Source organism: Cucurbita pepo, chromosome LG10, assembly GCF_002806865.2.
Source record: "Cucurbita pepo subsp. pepo cultivar mu-cu-16 chromosome LG10, ASM280686v2, whole genome shotgun sequence".
Classification (NCBI taxonomy): Eukaryota; Viridiplantae; Streptophyta; class Magnoliopsida; order Cucurbitales; family Cucurbitaceae; genus Cucurbita; species Cucurbita pepo.
Genome location: NC_036647.1, coordinates 568,153 through 589,683, shown reverse-complemented (window position 1 = coordinate 589,683; position 21,531 = coordinate 568,153). Strand labels below are relative to the sequence as shown.

The window sequence follows — 21,531 nt, the reverse complement described above, 5'->3', positions numbered from 1 at the left end:
ACTTGTAAATCACAATTAGGGCAATAATTAGATGGAGAGAGAGGCGTGGAACGAAGCTTGTAAAGATCATATGGGGTGCCGAAATGTGCCCCCAAAAAGAAATAAAATAAAAAATAAAAAAAAGTTCAAAGATTTTATTAATGTTGAATCTAAAAGAAAAGGAAAAAGTAGTTGGATTCCAATTATTTGATAATATTGGTTCTTAAAGACAGAGATGAACAGATGGCTGTGCTTAAGAATGTCGGATTGTTTAAAGCTTAATCGGACGGCTCAAAATCAAAAGCATATCATTTTCAAACCCCCAATCCATTCTTCTTTTAAATTCATGATAATGATGATGACCATTAATTTCTTTATATATATCCCATAATAAATAATAATTATTATAATTATTATTATTATTATGGAAAATGTAGAATTGGACCTGTCCTCGACCTTCTTTGGCATATTCGCTCCTTCTTATCACAAACTTAGGAAGAGATGGAAAATGTGAAATAATTAACTAAAAAATATCTTTTATTCAATTTTTAAATTAAGAGGGACCGAACCTTCCAATACTTTACTTTATTTTTAATTAATAATTTCATTTAAATAAAACCCAACCCTTCATCCATTTATTTATTCACTTATTAAATTAATGTATAATAACCCAATAATCATTTCACACGTTACCAAATTAAAACAATAATCTCTAACTAATAACATCATAATCATTGATTTTTCGTTTTTATTTTATTTTATTTTATTTTTGTCTTCTTATTTTGCAATATTTTTTCATAAAATATATTTAATTTATCGCTATAAATTTATTAAACTAAAATAATTGTTTTCAGATTTTGTTCAGTAAAAAAAAAAAAAAAAAAAAAAAAAANTATCCCTACAATTGCGGCTTACATTGCAATAAAAGTTGAACCAAAATTGATGAGAGGTAGATAGATATCAAAGCCAAATAGCCAATCACTTTCATTCTTTCGGTCCGGCCGCCGTAGGCAGCGGTGCCGTCCGTTTAGTGGTGGACCACGGCGGAAGACTGGCCAACCGCAAAAAACATTTTTGTTTTGTTGTTTTTTTTTTCCTTGTCAAAATTGTAGACAATAGGAATTAGGGGACTCGAGAGAAGATCAACTTGAAGGTCATAAATTTCGACGCAAATTGTTTATAATTAATATTCGTGAAAATTACGGTTCATAAAAATCTTTTAGATTTCTCTCTCAATATAAATTAATAAAAAGAACAAATTAAATTCTCGACCCTTTTATGTTTTGACATCGACACAAAAAGGTTATACTTGCTCATATATACAATTTAATTAATTTCTCCATTTCTTTAAAAATAATAACTAACCTAAGGTTCTCTCTTTTTAACTTCACTACTTAAACATTAAAAAATATATATTTATAATTAATAAATTATAATAAAAATGAGTGTGAGAAAATGAAAGAAATAATTGTAAAGAAAATGGAGAGGAAGAGGATTAGTTAAATTAATATTATTTGGGGTTATTTTGTTATAATTAATTAATTAATTAATTATTAATAATAAGTAAAGGTGGGTCCGTAGGGGCACAGTGATGTGACCAAGATTTCGTGGTTGAAAGGCACCCAGAAAACGGCCACGTGGGTTGGTTGTGACGCCTTTGAGGACCGAACGCGAGATTTCTTGGGCTATGAAAACGACGTTATTGCAGGAACAAAATGAAAATAAATGCGTAATAATAAAAATAATAATAATAATTATGATAATTATTATTAGTTAGCTTATTTTGTTGTGGTGCCTTTTCCAGAAAACAACCACGTGGTGTTGTGTAAGATGTCTGAAGTGGACCTCTTCATTTCTCTTTCTATCACCGCCCCACTCTCTATTTATACCTCATTTTCTCTCCCTTTCCTCTCCAAAACTTCTTTTTTTTTTTTTTTTAATTTTTAATTTTTTTTTTTTTTTAATTTTATTTCCTTTCTCAATTTCAATTTCTATTTAATTTGGACTCACTCACTCACTCACATCTTTAAACCCATGGCGGCTTCTTCCCCTTCTCCTCCTTGTCTCGATTACTTGGGGTTTCACAATTCCACGAAATCAATTAATGGTTTCAAGAATGTTAACCACATCAGGCAACCTTCCAATCACAACGCCCTTATTCACTCCGCTCTTCACTCCCCTTCTGTTCTTCATTTCCCCAATCATTCTCCTAATTTTCACGACAATCTCATTAAATCCCCTAATTCCAACTGGAATTTCCTTCAGAAATCCGCTTCAATCGCCCTCGACATGGCGGAATCCGCCTTGCTTTCTCACGAGCTCCGCCACCCACTCCCTAAAACCGCCGACCCACGTGTCCAAATCTCCGGCAACTTCGCTCCCGTCCCCGAACAACCTGTCAAACATAACCTCCCTGTCACCGGAACCATCCCGGATTGCATTAACGGTGTCTACCTCCGCAACGGTGCTAATCCACTCTTTGAACCCACCGCCGGTCATCACCTATTCGACGGCGATGGTATGGTCCACGCCGTCACCATCAATGACGGCTCTGCTAGCTATGCCTGCCGGTTCACGCAGACACAACGTCTGGCTCAAGAACAACAGCTCGGACGACCGATTTTCCCTAAAGCGATTGGCGAACTCCATGGGCACTCCGGAATTGCTCGGCTGTTACTATTCTACGCGCGAGGGATGTTCGGGCTGGTGGACCATAAGAAGGGAACCGGAGTGGCGAACGCCGGTTTGGTGTATTTTAACGACCGGCTTTTGGCGATGTCAGAAGACGATTTGCCGTACCACGTGCGTATCACGCCGTCAGGAGACCTTGAAACTGTAGGCCGTTACGATTTCAACACACAGCTTGATTCCACAATGATCGCACACCCGAAAGTGGACCCAGTCTCCAGAGGGCTCTACGCCTTAAGCTACGACGTCGTTCGGAAGCCGTATCTCAAGTACTTCCGATTCTCCCCCGACGGAATCAAATCCCAAGACGTTGAAATCCCTCTTCAAACTCCGACCATGATGCACGATTTCGCCATCACCGAGAATTTCGTTGTAATCCCCGACCAGCAAGTCGTGTTCAAGCTTCAAGAAATGCTCAAGGGCGGATCTCCGGTGATTTACGACAAGAACAAGAAATCCCGATTTGGAATTCTCCCAAAAAATGCCACAAATTCCGATGATTTAATCTGGGTGGAATCGCCGGACACCTTCTGCTTCCATTTGTGGAATGCTTGGGAGGAGCCGGAGACAGAGGAGGTCGTGGTTATTGGGTCTTGCATGACGCCGCCGGATTCCATTTTCAACGAGTGCGATGAGAATTTAAAAAGCGTACTGTCGGAAATTCGGCTGAATTTGAGAACGGGGAAATCCACGCGCCGCCCAATTATCAGCGATGAGAAGGAGCAGGTGAATCTAGAAGCCGGAATGGTGAATAGAAACCGTCTGGGGCGGAAAACCCGATATGCGTATCTTGCGATAGCAGAGCCATGGCCGAAGGTTTCGGGATTCGCGAAGGTTGATCTAGTAACAGGGGAGGTAAAAAAGCATATTTACGGCGGTAGAAAATTCGGAGGAGAGCCGTTTTTTTTACAGAAAGAGGGTAATTCAGGGGAGAAGGAAGACGAAGGGTACATTTTAGCGTTCGTCCACGATGAAAGGACATGGAAATCAGAGCTCCAGATAGTGAACGCCATGGACTTGAAAGTGGAAGCTACAGTGAAGCTGCCATCCAGAGTACCCTATGGCTTCCACGGGACATTCGTCGACGCAAAACACTTGCAAAATCAAGCTTAATTGATTCAAAAAAAATCAAAAGAAAGTGATTTTCTTAGGCGAAAAAGGGAGAAATTGCCAGAGGGATGACATTGAGACAGGTCCCCGGATTCTCCGTATTCGCATTAAAAACCCAATTACCTTTTTGTTTCTGTTCCTTTTTATTTGGTTTTTTTTTTTTTTTTTTTTTTTTATTGAGTGATTTGACGAGGAAGCCCAGCTTGTAGCTTTTGGACAGTTCAGTAGATTTCGAGCTCAGCTGGTTTCTGTTTATTCTCTGTAAAAAAAAAAATAATAACAATAATAATATTTATCGTATTTACGCTCCTTTCTGAGTCTGATTTGAATTTTTCGGTTTAAAATTTAAAAAAAAAAATATGGAGCAGATAATATTAAGAAGATAGAGAGAGAATAATATTGGGTATGAGGGTGTGGGGCCCAGGTGATTCAGAACATATGGCTGTTTGGGTAAATTTGTTAAAATAAACAAAAAAGCAATCGACATGGAATTAATATAACCCCTAACATAATTATTAAAGTGAAACCATGTTGGTCGGTTGGTTAATTAAATTCCACATTTGGAAATCATGTGACACTAAAAAACCTCATCACTTTTACTAAAATTATGATATTATTTTAGCATCGGTTCATTTAATCGAAAACAATCAACTTTAAAGCTTAGCCATAAGTTGAACGAGTAGAATTTTCATCCGTAGGGAACATAAATAACACTTCCACTTGCCCTTCGTCCTAGGTTGTCTAGCTACTCTACAAAAACCTCCCTTTCTTTTCTTTTTTTAAAAATAATATTAATTAAAAAAATGAAAATGAATAAAAGGGTGCTGAATTGAGGCAGCAGCGAGTAAAAAGTCAACGTTTGACTCAATTATAAAAATAAAAAAATAAAAAATAAAAAAGTACTTTTTGCAGAAGTTGGAATTTGGAAAGGGAAGTATCTGTGTTTCTTCAATCCCAATAACTTAACCTTTATTTATTATTATATTTGTTTTGTGTGTATAAATTTTCACCCACACATTTATCCATTTAATTCGCGAAATCAAATCATAACTTAGAGCTTTTGTTCTTCGGATTATTATAATCAAATCCCCATATCATTTTTAAAAAAATTTCTTGGAAATTATGCATGCAATAAAGTAATCAAGATTTTTACAATGTTACCAGTATTATAAATTAAGTTATGGGAGATAAAAAAAATGAAATTGAAAAGATTATATTAAAAGGAAATTAGGATTGGTAGGAGAGGGAAGGAGACATCCCCAAAATATGTATGGTGATCAGGTTCAATGTCATGAGAGGCAACCACACAAACAACGGCATTTATATAAAAAAAATATAAGGCAGCCCACAGAGGCAGAGCCTGGGTGTGCGTGCGCCCTCCGTGTCCATCCGCTTGCGGCGCCATATGCCTTCTTTCTTCTGCTTTTTCACCTTTCACTCTTCTCTTCTTCTATATTTTTTTATTTATATTATTGCATTTATTGCCAACAAATCTGATATTGAAGGCCGAAAAACGCCTCCCCCACCCATCTCTCCCTCTTTTAATAATACCACCCAAAAAAAAAAAAAAATCTCATACAGTAGAATAATATCAAAGCTAGATACAGACTGATGTGTCAACGAGGGCGTTGAATTCTAAAGGGGTGGTTTAAGAGGTAGAAGTGTTAAACGTCTCTAGTATTCGCGTTTTTAAAATGTGAGGTTGGTAGTGATATGTAACGGACTAAAATGAACCATATCTATTAGTGGTGAGTTTGAGCTATTATATGATACTAGAATTTTATATTCCCATATAATATCTAGATGTCGGGAGGTGACGTATTATCTAGATGTTGGGAAGTGACGTATTAGTTAGAAAATAAAAAGGGAAAAAGGAAGGAGGCCCTTGAGAAATTGAAGAGTTGTGTAAGTGTTTGTGTGGGTATGGAGTGCCTACAGTTTTGGGTATAAGACGATTGCATAGATAATTGGTAACAACGTCATCCTTTAGACCAAAATAATAATAAAATAACTATTATTCTTCCCACATTACTGCTAACTCTGTGACTCACGCAGCTTCATTTTTCCGCTGCTGTCGCTTCCCAATCCCTACATTTACGCATCTCATCATAAATGTCTATCATTTCCTCTACCATTCCTTCATGGATTATCACTCTTTTTTATTTTTTATTTTTCTTTCAAAACTCCGATATTAAATTATTTATATATTCACGTAACATCGTAGACTCTTCAAGATCTTCCAAATAAAAAGGTGATGAAAATATTTTCTTTTGTCGGGTAAGCCTAGATTGTTGAAATGACCAAATTACCCTCACCCCGAAAGACGTAATACAAAATGAAAAACTTTAGATGGAAAAAAAAGAAACGTCAATTTAGTTGCTTTCATGCCAACATGTTAGTATCCTTACATTTATATAATTTCATTTTGTGTTGATGTGTGGGCCCATTCCCCCTTCCCCTTCATCTCTTCCTATTGTAAATTCCTCATCTACCATTTCATACATAACCGGTAATCTACGCACATCCACACGCATACACTAGGGCTTTTAAGGTCATTTTCACTCTTATCCAAACGTCGGGTTTTCGATAGCCTTCTCAACACTTCTACATACTATTTAAAATACGTCTCTTTAACGTAATATACAAGTCATCATTTCCCTTTCAGGTCGAACTTTGTCTCGATTGACTTCCAATCGTTACTTCGTTATTATACATATACTCACTTGTTACTACTATAGGAACGATGTCAAAAGTCGGGATAATTACTACTTAAAATATTACCTTTAATTTTTTTTAATACATAAAGTAACCCTAAGTAACAAGATTGTTTTAAACTCACCCCACTTCTTAAAAATCTCAAAAGGTTTGAAGGGTAGGATGGGTAATTACTATGAACAAGATGCACCGACCAATGAAGGTTTGCCGGAAAAGTGGTCGGCCGACAATATATATAAGAAAAAGGCCCCATTTTGATAATACAGTTGGGCAATTCGCCCCTGAATTTGTTGCTCTACAGGATCATCCATCAACGTCATTTCGTTCACAACAGGCTTTTACATGTTCTCGACACATCATGAACATTGTCTCTCAATTACCATTCATTTGCCTGTTTGTGTCTTTGGACACACCGATTTCCTAGTTTTTTTTATTGATCCACTTGCCCGAACGGGCTTCAACTTGCATGTGTATGCCCGAAAGCAATCGGCCCCAAGATACTGACTTAAAACCTGTTTGGAATAACCTTTTAAAGCGTTTAAAGTTCATCATTATGGTATAGGTCGAGACTAACCTAACCTAATAATTTTGGATTAAATTTTATAGTTTCGATCAGTTTTTTTATTAGCTGATCTATATAGTTTAATTTAATTGTGTTAATATTTAGACTTAGAAAGTAAGAAATAGAAAATGATTAATACGTGGGTAAAAAATAGCGTATGATTTTGGGTTGTTTTATCATTCCTTCTTTTCAAAGCCGGTTTTGGGCCGTATGTTTTAATTGGGCTTCATATATGGTGTGGGCCGACCGAGCATTTTCAGTTATGGGCTTTCCTTTATAAAAGCCCACAAAATGTTGGTCTTGGTTTGTAACGTGGGTCGTTGGCGTTGACTTTTTTAGATTTATGTTGTAATTTTAGTTCCTAATAATATTTTTTTATTTTGTCCCTCTTAATTTTTTAATTTTTTACCTAATAAATTAGTTATTTATTTAACACTTTTTTTATAAAAAAAAATAAAAAATGATTTAAGACGTCAAAAGCTCGAAATTTTTCTGGTAAATTTGTAAGAAATGTGGTTGGCGCCATTTTAATTAATTAGTTATATATATATATATATATACAAAGAGGTAATTGGTGGAGGGAGAAAATGGAAGCGCTTTATCTTTTGGGCACCATTGTCAGTACCTTCCTCACCTCTCTCATCCTCTCCCTTCTCCTCCACTTCCGATGCTTTCTCGGCCGTCTTTTCTTCCGTACCACTGCTCCGGTCGGTTCCGGAACAGGAGAAGATTCCGTCACTTTATATGAAGGTATTGTTTGGCACCAGCGAAGGCGCCCTGTCCACCATTCTTTCAGGTACGCTGTTCGCTATGCCCTAATTGACCTCGACCTCTCGCCTTCCCCTCCGCCTAATCATCTCTCTGCCGACGATGCTCGCCGAGTAGCTGCTACCTCTGGATCTGTGTAATTTCTTGATTCCTCTCATCTTCTTAATTCGAAAACATTCCATTGTTTACTTACTATGTTTAAGTATGTTTATGGATTGAATTGAAGCTTCGTTTCATTAATGTTACTTTCAGTTCTCTTCTGACGATTCCATCCAGTGTGGGATATGAACAAAATCCGTTGAGTTTGTATTACTGCTACGAAATCGAAGGCTCCGCGCAGCAGTTGAAGAAATGCATAGCTGAGGCATCTTCTTTTCTTTCTTTTATATGTTTTACATATATTAAGTATAAGCCATGTTTGAAACTGCAAAGAAGAAATTGAAGTCAAACAGATGCTTGTTTTGTTTAGGTAACTAATACGCCATGGGGTGAGAGAGTCATCTTTGTTTTCAATCCAAATTCTGATTTAATCGCTAAGCCGTTGCATGTCAGTCCTTTTATGGTAAGTCTTGCTGGTTCTGTTCCCTTTCTTTGACATTCCATTTGAAAATTTATGTTCAATTATAACTATAGCCATTTTCTTCTAGCTGCCCTTTGCATATAGATGCGCGAGTTCCCAATCTCCATGACACTTGCAATCAATTGGTTTACTGTGGTTTTATTTTCCGTTACATGTTCATAATTTCAGGACATGCTTGGGAATTGGAGTATCAAAGCAAGTGCTCCTGGTGAGTATTTATCTGTGGCAATCTCAGTTCAGCACCCGGAACTTGGTGACTACTTTACTGCCACTTTGAAAGTAAAAAGGGTGTCCCCATCTTTTGGATCTAGTCACTCGATGTTCTTCTATCTGATGCCTCACAAAGTTGCTATATGGATATATTGGCATGTAAGTGGAATTGGGTAACTTTTGAACTTGTTATTAGTTGTCTTCTTCAACAGCTTAGTGTTCATGTCGTATTCCAGATCAAGTGATTAAACCTATTATCTAGAACCATTTGATTAAATGCATCATTTCATCTTTATCTAAATGATTAGGAGATGCTTTTCGCTGGTCTAGGGTAAGTTTAAATGCAAAAAGCCCATATTCCTATCAAGAGTTTGCAAGAAATCACTCCAATTATAGTTAATTGCAAAAGAAGAATGGTTTCAAAACGATTTTGAAAGAAAGCACCAAGAAGAACAATGAAACTTTGCCAAACCATGAATTTCCTCCCTTCATCCATTGTCAACATTAGATTTCTCTTCTTCACATTATCAATACCTATAGCTTCTCTGGATGGACGAAGAGTAACTGCTCTGGTCGACCAAATGGCTATACCTTTCCCACCTCGCTACACATAGAAAATTTTTCTTACCATGTATTTCACTGCCTCAAAATTCAGATTGGTTCACAAATTGACGACTTCAAGAAAAGATTCCCAATCTTTGTAGGATAATTTGTAAACTATGAGTGGGTTAAATGGATAATGTCTTTACGTACTTAGTAATCTTCTTTTTATTTCAATAACACTAAGGTGGGGAGATTCAAACTTTGAACCTCTTAAGCAGTTGAACTATGCTTTGGTTGGCTTAAAGCCATGGATGGAGAGAAATGGAGTCTCTGTTGGGATATGGAGCCTAATGGGTAGATCTGATATATTTAGAAGATATCGTAAATATGATACAGATATATGTGGTAGATATTTGGTAAAGGTTTGATAGAGATATATTTGTTAGATTATATGTTGTAGGGTTAAATCTTTGGAAGCTATATTTAGTAAATTGAAACCATATATATACACCAGTGGAATGTACTCTCATCAATAAAATCTTTAGCCAATATTCTTCCTTGAATTTTCTCTCTTGTTCTTTGTGTTCATATTGATCTGAGTGTGCCCGTTGTTGAGCGATCCTAACAGTCTCAAGCCTTCTGGATAGAAAAAATCCTCCTTTTAGGCTTCTCTTAGAGAAAGACCAAGAGTCTTGAGTTTGACCACATTAACCACTTGGAGGCAAATCTTGTTCATTTTATTTCTTGAAAGAAAATCCCGATGCCATTTCCAAGTCTAGTTTGAAAATCCAACCTCATTTCTTCTCCTTTCCCCCGCTACTCGACCCCTTGGAACCAGAACAGATTCCACTATGGCTCTTCCTCCAATAAAAGCTATCTGCTTCATATGATGAATCCCTGCCAATATCTCAATCTCAAGGCCGTACTATTTATCTGGCTCCTTGTTGAGAATATCCTCTCTATTTTAAGGTTGCCACGGCCTTGTATGATGTTCGTGCTTTAGGGACATACAGACTTCGAAGCACTGAGTGAGGCCTGCATTGTTTCATTGTCATGTCATCACATATGAGAGCCTGAATAGGTTATATTTGCACTATATGTTCCTCTCACTTCTTTCCAGGTCTAATAATAGTGCTTGAATTTTCACCTTTTAACGCTTGTGAGACTTGGGAAATGTTTACAACCATACCCCAAGTACCTGCAAGGTTTTGAACCCTTAACCATTTGGCTGAATGCTGGCTCTGTCTTCTACTATGCCCAACATTTGGTCAGTTTACCTCTACTATCTTCTTGATTCTGACTGAGGTTTGTTTCTGATCCCCAGGCTTTCAAGCTATGGTGGAAAGGTGTACAATTTCTTCAACATCCAAGGTATACCAACCCTTCATACAAGACAGATGCTACAATTCGTGATCAACAACTTCAATGCTGCCAGGGAATTGGATCAGACGAAAATAAACATCAAGAACTGAAAAGAGGGAATGACATAGACCATTGTGACAGTGAGAATGCAGCTCGTGAGTTCATTTGGACAAAGGCCAAGTGGCCTTGGGCTTAATACTACTGCTCTGCTGGTATAGTTACATAGCTCGTGAGTTCATTCTCCACTACATTTTCAATATAACAGTGAAATAATCTCCCTTGTCTCTCATCCTCCCAACACCCACCCATTCTTTGATGGAAACAATGAGCCATTTGTTTAATTACAAATTTGATCGCTGAATTTTAATTCAGTTTATTGGCTTTAATTCGACCTCTTTCGTTGGGTTGTCATTTTTTACTTAACTCGTCTTTGTAATACAATCGATCTGTACTCCTAGTTTATTGTCTCATGTATACAAATGTACTACGTATTTAAGATTACAATGTCTTTTAGTGATAGGACAATTTGTGAGGTTTTGTTTGATCGAGCTTTAAAAACGACATTGAAATTTTTAATATGATAGAGTTTGAAATTTTTAATATTATAGGAATCAAATTAAAATAAAAATTTATTTGAGATTGCTACTAAAAAAATTAATAAATCAAATAAGAAAGTAAAAATAACAGATTTCAATTTTTTTAAAAAAATAAATGGTGAGATACCATCGAGGGCAAGCAAATAGTGTGAATTTAAAAATAATAGGAAAAAAATATTCTTTTTTTTTTTTTTTTTTTTTNAAAAAAAAAAAAAAAAAAAAAAAAAAAAAAAAAAAAAAAAAAAAAAAAAAAAAAAAAGGTCTGAGGCGGCACGTGTAAAATTGGCACACATTTTATTGTTGGGTCCCCTAATTTTGGAGGATAAGGCTTTATTTTGGCCACTTGCTTCCTTTTTTTGTATTCCCGTCTTTATCACCCTACCAAATTATTTCTTTCCCGCCCTTTTTTTAACCAAATAATAATAATATTTCTTTTTTTTTTTTTTTTTTTTTTTTACCATGGGACTAATCGATTAAAATCCATAATTTATTCAAAAATTGAGAGAATAATTATAATAACTTTTCTCATCTGTTCTTTATTTATGATTAAAAAGAAAATTAAAATGAAGCTGTGAAACACATTTATAAATATATTCAAGATAATTAAGGTATGATTCTTCTCTATTATCGCACTTAATTTTCAACTATTATATTTCACCTAACTTCATTATCATTATCAATCATTATCAATATTCGACCCATTTTTTTCATAATAGTTCTATGGGAGAGTATAAAATATTAAAAATGCCATAGAAATATATATTTAAAATGGTAATCAAAATAAAATTATACTAAAATGACAGTATTCAATCAAAAAAATAAATAATTGAAAACTAAAAAGGCATAACTGTGGGCTCGAAGTTAGGCCCACCCGAACGAACAGAAAGCTGGCAGCGCCGAACTTAGAAATAAATAATAATAAAAATAAAAATTTACACGGATTTTTACCTTTAAAAAATTTAAAGTAAATTTGAAAGGTATTTTCCTCTGATTTTCGGCTCATTTTTCTGTTAAGAAAGTCAATATTATCGATAAACAAGCAATTAAAAAAATTGTGGTAAAGTCAAAGGCTTCAACGTTTGAATATTTGTCTAGTGGCTTTGTTTTTCAAAGTTTGTAATTTCTCAAAATTCTTTTAAATTAATCTTTTTATTTCTTCACTATTTTATATTCTAAGTTTTAAGGTGGAAAATTATGCTAAAATATATTTTAAAAAATTATAATGATCAATATTAAAACTATAGTAAAATAGTAATTATACAAATTTTAAAGGAAAAAAACATGTCTATAAATTAATTAATCCAAGCGAAGATTTATTTTTTATTGTTTTCAAACATATTTCAACTAAATTTTTAATGGTATTTTTTATTTTTAAAAAGAGTGGAAGGGTATTAATAATTTTTTATTAAAAAAATATATATTTAAAAATATTTTTAGGGTATTTTTGAAATAAAGTATTAATAATTGTTCCATAATTTTTTGCTGGGATTATTTTTTTACGAGAAATTTTAATTTATATTCTTTAAATTTTAAGGTTATAGTAGTAAAAATTCCATATGTGAGGTAACGTAACGAATGTCTTCACATGATTAGTTTTCTAATTCAAAAGATGACTTCAAATATTAATTTAAACTTTATCGAGTTAATAAAATAGGTCGAGTGAGAATATAAAAAAATTCACTTTACCTGTTAAACCATTAGTCAAAAGAATACCCGTAATATAATTTGAATGAGTTCAATGACTACATCAATTCCATAAGTACAAACCCTAGCCACACGACATCGTTAAAATAAAATCTTGACCTAAATAAAAACCCATAAAAGGAACTATGAAGTTAAAGAGAAATAAAAAAGAAATTTGGTCGTGCGAGGTCTTTGTTCCGGTTGTGTTCTTCACACTTTCGTGCTTCAAAATCCCTTCCCGAGCCTATTAAAAATATTCCAATACTCAGATGATTATGCATAGGTCAATATATGAAATTTCATCTCTGAAGGTGATTTCTTTTTTTACTGAAAATAATATGTAATTATGACGAGTCGTGAAAAAGATCAAAAAGCTAGAGACTCCCCTCGGTTGTGGATAGCGTCAATAACACCATAAGTAGCATTGGGACGCTACCGAATACAATATAGCGACTTTGAGGGAAACATGATTCAACCAAGTTGTGGTATGAGGAGGTCATTTATAACGTGCTTATTTATCTTCCTAAAACGACACCGTATTCCACCGCTCCCGTCAAGCACTACAGCTCCTTTTTTTTTTTTTTTTTTTTTTTTTTTTTTTTTTTTTTTTTTTTTTTTTTNATTATATAAAGAGAGAGAAGCCGACCACCCAATCCCATTTCTATTATTATTATTATTACTTCAGAGGCCTGTTGTCATGAAAACTAACTCCTCTCTCAGAATGAGGCGAAACTGCAACCTGGAACTTCGTCTTTCTCCCACCTCCTCCGCTATCGCCGCCGTCTCCGATCAATCCTCCGCAGCCGTCGCCGCCGCTAACGCCAGCCCTCAAAGCCAACAACTCACCATCTTCTACAACGGTCGGATCTGCGTCTGTGACGCTACAGAGCTTCAGGTAACAAAACGAAACCAACATCTTTTTTTTCTTTTTTGCTGTTGTGTAGTACGGAACTTTCCTACACCCGGGGTTGCCTTTCTTCTGAAGAACCACGTGGCGTCCACTGATTGGATTGGATGTCTGTGAGCTGTGACTGTCTGCAACCTTTTTTTTCCACTAAAATCGTCGTTCAATATGAATTCTTCATGCGACACTACGCATGGGTTGGTTTCTGTCGGGAAGCCGACACCAACCCCTCGAACAGACTCATTTTAATTGAGGTTCGACTAATTTTTCTCGAGCCTTGGAACAAAATATAAAATACACTATTTATTCGACATTTGAGTCGTTTTTTTATCACACCTTCAAAACTCACAATTTTTTATTCAATTGATACGACTAAGTTAAGGGCATGACTCTCAGTCCATTAATCACTATTTTCCATAATGTCATGATATAATTCACTTTTAGCATAAGTTTTGATGGATTTATTCTTGATTTTCTCAGAAGGTCTCGAATGAATATGTATTCCCCCGACAACCCTCAACAAATTTATAATTTTGTTAGGGATGAATATTGCAGGCAATAGCGATTTTAAAGTTGGCGACTAGAGAAATGGAGGAGAAGGGTCCGAACGAAACGCCGTGGCCGATACTACAGCAGTCTCCGGCGGCTGTAACTCCGACCACCCCGGGGCTCTCGATGAAGAGATCGCTGCAAAGATTTCTGCAGAAGAGGAAGCATAGAGCCCAACCCACTTCTCCACCACAGAATTATTACAATAACGGAGGCAACTAAAAATTACCATTTCTGCTTCTTAATTCATTCCTCCCTTTTTCTTTCAATTATATGTATGGCCTTTTGTAAATTACTATGATTTTGCTTTTGCTTTTTATCTTTTTTTTCCTTGTCGAATTATTATTATTATTATTATTATTATTATTATTATTATTATTATTATTATTATTATTATTACTTGACACGTAAATAAAAATATTTTAACTATATTTAAATGAGAGTAATTCCTAATATTATAATAGTTAATAAAAAATTTAAATAATAAAATAATCCTTGGACCACCCACTCGTCTCCTCCACTAAATAATAGTTTATTATAATTTTTTTAAATGTCGTATTTTAAAAGTGCGTGGAAAATAAAATAAAATAAAATAAATGGAAGCGTAAAAAATGAGTAAAATAAGGAGGGATATTTAAAGTGGTGGGTGGGGCCCACAGAGGAAAGGCGTAGGAAAAAAGGGACGTAGTTGCATTATTAATCATTTTTAAAACGTTTTTTTAATCAAATTTCTCTCATTTTCCACCAAGTCCACATAAGCGTCTAACTTTAGTTTCTAAATTTTAAAATTTAAAAGTATTTAATATATTTTTAAATTTTTAAATTTTGGGTTTAATTGATAAAATGAATATTTTACAAAATTAATTGTTGGGTTAAATTTAAAATTTAAATAATATCCCACATTTGAATATGATATTAAAAAAAATACATAAAATATTTGTGTATGTGAATGCAAATTGATAAGAAAATTAAGCAAAGGCAAAGAATTCAAAATACCTTTTCTCCATTATTGGCAACAGAAACAATATAGGATGAATGTAATATCCCATTCAAGAAGACATCACATATGCTTATATCATAACAGAGCATCGTTCATATGCGCTATAATATCAGAACCCCAAGAATTCAACACTGCCAATTGCTGCTCCTTGCTTCCATACACAACACGATCATCTCTCATAGCCTCGGTACGACACGAGGAGTGTCCCAGTCGGCCACAATGTGGTTTCGTGTGATCTCCTGAAGTGAGCGGCACCCGCTCAACGCCATTGTCAGCTCGAACTCGTCGCGCAGCATCTGAAGAACTTTCCTCACACCAGCCTCGCCCTCTGCTGCTAAAGAGAACACCACTGGCCTCCCAATCTAACATTGATGAACATTATATTGTTATGTTAAATGAATCATCTGATGTGTATGTGTGTGCGTGCGGTTATTTTACTTACAAATATGCCAGATGCTCCGAGTGCTAATGCTTTGAAAACGTCTGTTCCACGTCGAACACCGCCGTCCAGGAAAACAGGAACTTCGCCTCTAGCAGCTTTGACAACCTGAAATCGTCGAGTATTGGACAGTGATCATAGCTCAAAAGACAACCCCACATGTTTTGTTTTAGTACTGTGTAATTGTATCACGTGAGATCTCATATCAGTTGGGAGGGGAACGAAGCATTCCTAAGGGTGGGGAAACTACTCCCTAATAGACGCGTTTTAAAATCGTGAAATCGGCGATATGTAACGGGCTAAGCGGACAATATCTGCTAGCGGTGGACTTAGGTGGTTGTAAATGGTATCAGAGCCAATCACCGGACGGTGCGAGGCACTAGTTGGAGTAGGGCTAGACCCTCTCCATAGTAGAGGCATTTTAAAACCATGAGGCTAACGGCAATACGTAAAAGATCAAAGCGGACAATATCTACTAGCGGTGGGTTTGGACTGTTACATATCAAGTACCTCTTCTAAAGCCATGATGGTTGCAGGGACATAGTCGAGTTGGCGAGCTCCATGATTTGAAACAATAATTCCAGCAGCTCCACTTTGAACGGCGATCCTTGCTGCGAATTGGAGGCCAAACATCAGATTACACTAATAGAAAAGACATTGATTTGAATGGAATCAAACGATTATGTCTTGTTTTTGCTGTTTTTACTTACTGTCCTCAGCAGTAAGTACACCCTTCACTAGAATTGGCAACTTGGTGATGGTCTGCAGCCACTTCACATCCTGTAAGTAAAAGTATATATAAGCTATCTTGTAATAATAATAACATTGTCTTTTTTTAACTTCGAATGGCGTTTTTTTTAGTTACCTGCCAGCTGAGAGTACGGTCGATCTGCCCCGCAACATATGAGGCAAGTCCAGAGTCGTCTGCCTGTAAAAAAACACACCCCGACCGAGAAAGAAAATGTTATCAAGGATGTCGTTGATGGACGTAGAACTCAGCATGGAGTGGCATTTCACTCTTACCTGGTCCATTTTACCAAGATCCAATCCCTCAAAGTTCTTCAATGTCAAAAACGGTGGCAAAGTAAATCTGCACCAAAAGCCATCAATGTGTGAGAACATTTGGTGACAAGGTTTACGAGATACCCGAACCGATACCAGCTGGCTCAACGAATCCAAACGCACCTGTTCTTGATATCAGCTTCCCTGCGACCAAGCCTTGGAGTGTCCACAGTCAGGGCAATGGCTTTGAATCCAGCTTTTTCAGCTCTTCTCACAAGTTGCGCCACCACGTTTCTATCCTTGTACACCTGAATACGCAATAACACGAATTTGGATGTGGATTATTACCAAACATTCGAGACGAACGAAGCAGTAAATAGTTGGCTGGTAAAATAAAAAGCTGTTCCTTATTGTTCTTGAAAACTATTTACTTACATATAGCTGGAAGAAACGAATGCCAGGTCCAGTGGAGGCAACTTCTTCCACACTGGAAGTAGCCCATGAGGAAAGGGTCTGAAACAATTCGAGAACCACTTGAATCAAGCATAGAAATAAAGTCCTTAACTAATCCTAAGTCAAGATCATATACTATGAGAAAAATGAAACTTTAGGTTCAGAAAAAGAAATTTAAACCATAATTGTGCCTGCTGCAGATGCTGCTCGGGCGGTTGCATACTCCCCTGCATCGAAACAGCAATCATTCAGATCAAAATAGTCTCGTTCTCGAACAAACGGAAACGCAAGTCAGCACAAATAAGCACGATTTGTTTCTCTGATGGATACATTTCATCTTGATCTTGAATTTTCTCGTTCAAATCTAAAGGAACGACTAATCTCGAAATGCAACTAAAGAAGTCTGTGGGTGACCAAAAAGATTCATAAGCCATAAAAGTAGTTTTTACCTTCAGGGTGAGCCATCTTTTGCATGGCAGTTGGAGCAATCATAATAGGCATTGAAATTTTGAATCCCAGCACAGTTGTAGACATGTCTATCTTACTTACATCGATAAGAATACGGGGACGGAATCTGTGTCGATGAAACTAAGCAACTGTTAGATAAGTAGTTTTTGAAACATTTTTTAGAGCTGTTGTAAGAACAGATATTGATTAAGTCCTTGCTTCAAGAACAGATATTGAAAAGAACTGGTGAGTATGAAAAGGAACGTACAAAATCCTGGAAAAGGCATTGCGGTTCTCCTTCAGGGTCCACTGATCTTCAGCACCAGATGCGTAGTAATCATATACCATCTTTGGCAACTTCTCCTTTGCAATAGCCTCATACTCGGTGACATTGGTAATCTCCATCTTTGAAACAGAGTACTCACAACTGTATATAAGAAAGACAGAAATGAATTCAAAGCCCAGCAATTGAAACGATCTCAAATGTTTGACATCAGAATTCTCCAAACTCAAACAATTACGACAGTGAAAAGGGGTGAAGCAATGATTCTCATCAAGAACGAGAAAGTAACATTTAAAACATAGTAGTACAGAATCCACAAGAAAAGGAATGTATGATGATTGATGTTTGAGATGACTGATACGGTAACAGCTCAAGCCAACCGATGTGGGATCTCACAATCCACCCCCATTCGGGGCCCAATGTCCTTGCTAGGACTCGTTCCTTTCTCGAATCGATGTGGGCCCCCCACCAAATCCACCCCCTTCGGGCCCCAGCGTGTCTTTGCTGCACACCGCCTCATGTCCACTCCTCAGTTCTTGTTGCACACCATCTCATGTGGCTCTAATACCACTTGTAACAGCTAAAGCCCACCTCTAGTAGATATTATCCTCTATGAGCTTTCCCTTTTGGGCTTTCCCGCTAGGAAGAGGTTTCCACACCCTTATAAAGAATGTTTCGTTCTCTTCCCCAACCGAAGTTGGATTTCACAGATACCATATCAAATAATCATTGATTAACAAGTAAACCAGTAACCAGTCTATTACTCGAATATTCATCGATATCAGCAGAACATGCGATTACGATACTTTTACACCTTAAAAACTATTGCAAACGAGTATCATCAGCATCAGGATATGATACTTGAACAAGCGAATATCAGATTCAGTTCATTCAAGTTCCATCGATAAATAAAGAATGAAACAGAAAACAATCCCACCCATCATCACCAAAAGCAAATTCAAAGAACAAACGTGAAAATCAGTCTAAAATAACCCAAACCCATATGAAGAAACAGAGTAGAAACAATAAGAACTACACGAAACACAAAACACGGAAGACACAGATGAATGAGTACCACAAAATCCCAGATGAAAGAAGATGGCCAAACAAGAAATTGCAGAAGAACAAATGAAAGAGAGAGCGTACCCTTTTCTGCGGCAGTGAAAATGGATGAAGCGAAGTGATGAAGAGGGGTTAAAGATAACAAAGAGGAGCGAAGGAGGGAGAGATTGAGGTCTAGAAATGGATAGTGCAAAAAAGAGCGAAGAAATATAATATTAGAGCGATAGAGGAATGCCGTGATCGTATTGAAGGTTAAGACAAAAGAGGTGGGATCAACACCACATTATTTGGATTGGATTTTGAAGGTGAGCGTTACAGACCAAATCTGTTTCACTCAAATTTCTCAAATCAATCGGAAATTAAAACTTTGTGTGGACGCGGACCGTTCCTTCCTTCAGATCAAAATGGAAATGCTCAACAGATTTAAACATCAATTCGGACATTTGTTTCTGAAACTTTCGTTTCTTTCATGTTTCCTCAATTTTCTGTCTTTTTTTTTTTCATTATATTTTTAGTATACTTGTAAATGTATAAAATCCACAATAATATGCTTTGGAATATGATCCTAAGAATAAGATGTCTACGAATGTTATTAAAATTTCATATTAAATAAAAAATATCCCGTAGATAATTAATTTTTGATATTTGGTTGAATAATTAATTTAATTTTAAATTATTAATATTAAAAATTAGATGATTAAATAATTTTTAATAAAATGGTAATTATAAATAATCAGTACGTTAAATAATTACTATGTTTTCAATAAATAAGATAAGTAGTCACAATCATGAACAAACTTTATATTTTATAATTAAATATGTAATTAACGTCAATGGGTTGATTAAGTAACTAACCACGTTCAAAAGGAAATTAAAAACAAAGTAATAATGGGACAAATATAAAACTAGTATTGGTATCTTTTATCCATATTTGTTATTATACAACAAAAACATGACTCTGTTATAATTTCATAAATATTTGAATGACTCAGACAATTTCGACCAATGAAGTTAAATTAAATTTTATTGAAATTTTCAATTAATACACGAAAAGTGTTTCTCTAACAAATTTATTTTAAAATTTTGAGGGGAAGTCAGAAGGATAAAACTTAAAGAGTACAATATATACTCGTAGTATGATTAGACTTTTACAAATGATATCAGAGTCAGACATGAGAGTAGTGTGTTGTGAGGACACTGGCGTCTAAGGAGAGGGTGGATCGTGAAATCTCACGTTAGTTAGAGAAGAGAACGAAACATTATTTACAAATATGTAAAAAGATCTCATGGGAGAAGCCCATAAAACCTAAAGAAGACACACTCTGATCTCCCTAACATATAACACGGTAGGCTCGAACTTGGGCTGTTATATAATGTATGTAGATTATAATCCTATGTCATGCCACCCTCTTTCGTCTCTTACTTTCGTACTCTGTTAGTTAACCCACACAGGCACACTATAGAGCTAGGAGTTGACGATCACACTCAACACATTGATGGTCGACTCACACAACCCATAATTCAACGAGTCTTGTCGTCAAACTCTTACTCGTTACTGTCACTCATCTAGAACGTTGAACACTCGCACTCAACCGTGGCTTTAACGTCCGTTAATGATTCAATCCTCAATAGCAACCCATCTCCAATGATATAAGGTAGAGTTAAAAAGAAAAAAATAAAATAAATTACACGATCTTCAGTCCATTCTACAAAGCGCGCCATTTCCAGTATGTATATGGCCCATCGGTTGCATGCGGCTGCAGCGGACCGTAAAAACGACAGAAATTAATAACCGTCCGATCGAAGATATCGTCCAGATGTCAACGAAAGGTCAGAACATCCAACGGCCGAGATCTCACTCTCGCGGATAACGCACGAAGTGACGACTTTCGGGAACAATAGAACAATTAAGTACCCAAAAAATACAAAGGGCGGGTATTGTAAACCCTCGCAGTGTCGTAACTCCAATCATCGCAACATCGGCGGCCTCTGTCCGTGGTGGTGCAGCTATTTCGTTTCTTCGCCGAGGTACTTTCTTCCGTTTGGTTTTCTTTGTCATATTCATGGCGATTCTTGTAGCTCTGTGGATTAGGGTTTTCCTTTTCCCTCCAATTACCATATAAACGCTAGTTTAGGAAACGTGTTCATGGTTTTCAAGATTAGTCGTGCTTTGACCAGTGTCTTTACCGCTACATGATCCATTGGACTATTTTGGTTTTGGTGGAAGCCCTAATTTTTTTTCTCTAAGGGGAATGAGTTGAAATGCTGTCGACTAGGTTGTGGTTGTGACTCGGTCGAAGACTTTCACGGTCTTGTAAGTTCCCATAAAACAAGGCTTTTTATGCTCGGTGTTTAGATTCCATTATATTTTTGTTTAAAAATTCAATCGAGTTTGATAATGTTTTGGTCCGTGCACATAGTTCTTTCATGGTTTTATTCCCGAGGGGGAGGGCGCTAGAAGTGGTATCCGGCACTATCGTNAGGATCGAATATGACGATTACATTTTATTGGTTTTCATGTAATAAAAACAAGAAAACTTGATTGAGTTTATTTTCAGCAGATTGTTCATTTGTCGTTTTTTTTTTTTTTTTTTTT

The 21,531-nt window shown here is 36.0% G+C and overlaps 5 protein-coding genes across 5 annotated transcripts in view; 4 read left to right on the top strand and 1 right to left on the bottom strand.

Moving 5' to 3' along the window:
- The first annotated feature begins 1,932 nt into the window (after positions 1 to 1,932).
- Positions 1,933 to 4,084, top strand: LOC111803113 (9-cis-epoxycarotenoid dioxygenase NCED3, chloroplastic-like). Its single transcript, XM_023687388.1, has one exon. The coding sequence runs from the start codon at positions 2,014 to 2,016 to the stop codon at positions 3,778 to 3,780; it is 1,767 nt and encodes a 588-aa protein (XP_023543156.1). The 5' UTR covers positions 1,933 to 2,013; the 3' UTR covers positions 3,781 to 4,084.
- Positions 4,085 to 7,627: 3,543 nt separating this feature from the next.
- LOC111803106 lies at positions 7,628 to 11,013 on the top strand. The gene is made up of 5 exons (XM_023687380.1): positions 7,628 to 7,958; positions 8,075 to 8,186; positions 8,292 to 8,384; positions 8,571 to 8,771; positions 10,480 to 11,013. Exons 1-5 carry the CDS (start codon positions 7,642 to 7,644, stop codon positions 10,711 to 10,713), a joined length of 957 nt encoding a protein of 318 aa, XP_023543148.1. The 5' UTR covers positions 7,628 to 7,641; the 3' UTR covers positions 10,714 to 11,013.
- Positions 11,014 to 13,459: 2,446 nt separating this feature from the next.
- On the top strand, positions 13,460 to 14,567 carry LOC111804336 (protein TIFY 5A). The gene is made up of 2 exons (XM_023689097.1): positions 13,460 to 13,691; positions 14,256 to 14,567. The coding sequence occupies exons 1-2, from the start codon at positions 13,494 to 13,496 to the stop codon at positions 14,469 to 14,471; spliced, it is 414 nt and encodes a 137-aa protein (XP_023544865.1). The 5' UTR covers positions 13,460 to 13,493; the 3' UTR covers positions 14,472 to 14,567.
- Positions 14,568 to 15,232: 665 nt separating this feature from the next.
- On the bottom strand, positions 15,233 to 19,171 carry LOC111804238 ((S)-2-hydroxy-acid oxidase GLO1). The gene is made up of 12 exons (XM_023688969.1): positions 19,020 to 19,171; positions 17,859 to 18,017; positions 17,593 to 17,717; positions 17,324 to 17,370; positions 17,126 to 17,203; positions 16,874 to 16,998; positions 16,712 to 16,778; positions 16,554 to 16,616; positions 16,399 to 16,468; positions 16,199 to 16,299; positions 15,692 to 15,796; positions 15,233 to 15,611 (listed from the first exon to the last, which is right to left on the bottom strand). The coding sequence occupies exons 2-12, from the start codon at positions 17,993 to 17,995 to the stop codon at positions 15,426 to 15,428; spliced, it is 1,104 nt and encodes a 367-aa protein (XP_023544737.1). The 5' UTR covers positions 17,996 to 18,017; positions 19,020 to 19,171; the 3' UTR covers positions 15,233 to 15,425.
- A 1,560-nt stretch (positions 19,172 to 20,731) lies between these two features.
- Positions 20,732 to 21,531, top strand: part of LOC111803789 (KH domain-containing protein At4g18375-like) — a gene marked incomplete in the record, with an annotated part of 4,779 nt that continues 3,979 nt past the window's right edge. Inside the window, 1 exon segment of the mRNA XM_023688335.1 lies at positions 20,732 to 20,963.

Bases quoted from the DNA above. Each gene is read 5' to 3' on its own strand.
- LOC111803113 (XM_023687388.1), top strand. From the start codon at position 2,014: ATGGCGGCTTCTTCCCCTTCTCCTCCTTGTCTCGATTACTTGGGGTTT.
- LOC111803106 (XM_023687380.1), top strand. From the start codon at position 7,642: ATGGAAGCGCTTTATCTTTTGGGCACCATTGTCAGTACCTTCCTCACC. The intron at 7,959-8,074 runs GTAATTTCTTGA...TGTTACTTTCAG, and splicing joins GCTGCTACCTCTGGATCTGT to TTCTCTTCTGACGATTCCAT. The intron at 8,385-8,570 runs GTAAGTCTTGCT...TCATAATTTCAG, and splicing joins TGCATGTCAGTCCTTTTATG to GACATGCTTGGGAATTGGAG.
- LOC111804336 (XM_023689097.1), top strand. From the start codon at position 13,494: ATGAAAACTAACTCCTCTCTCAGAATGAGGCGAAACTGCAACCTGGAA. The intron at 13,692-14,255 runs GTAACAAAACGA...TGAATATTGCAG, and splicing joins GTGACGCTACAGAGCTTCAG to GCAATAGCGATTTTAAAGTT.
- LOC111804238 (XM_023688969.1), bottom strand. From the start codon at position 17,995: ATGGAGATTACCAATGTCACCGAGTATGAGGCTATTGCAAAGGAGAAG. The intron at 16,300-16,398 runs GTAAGTAAAAAC...TCCAATTCGCAG, and splicing joins TGTACTTACTGCTGAGGACA to CAAGGATCGCCGTTCAAAGT. The intron at 15,612-15,691 runs GTAAGTAAAATA...CATCAATGTTAG, and splicing joins TCGGAGCATCTGGCATATTT to ATTGGGAGGCCAGTGGTGTT.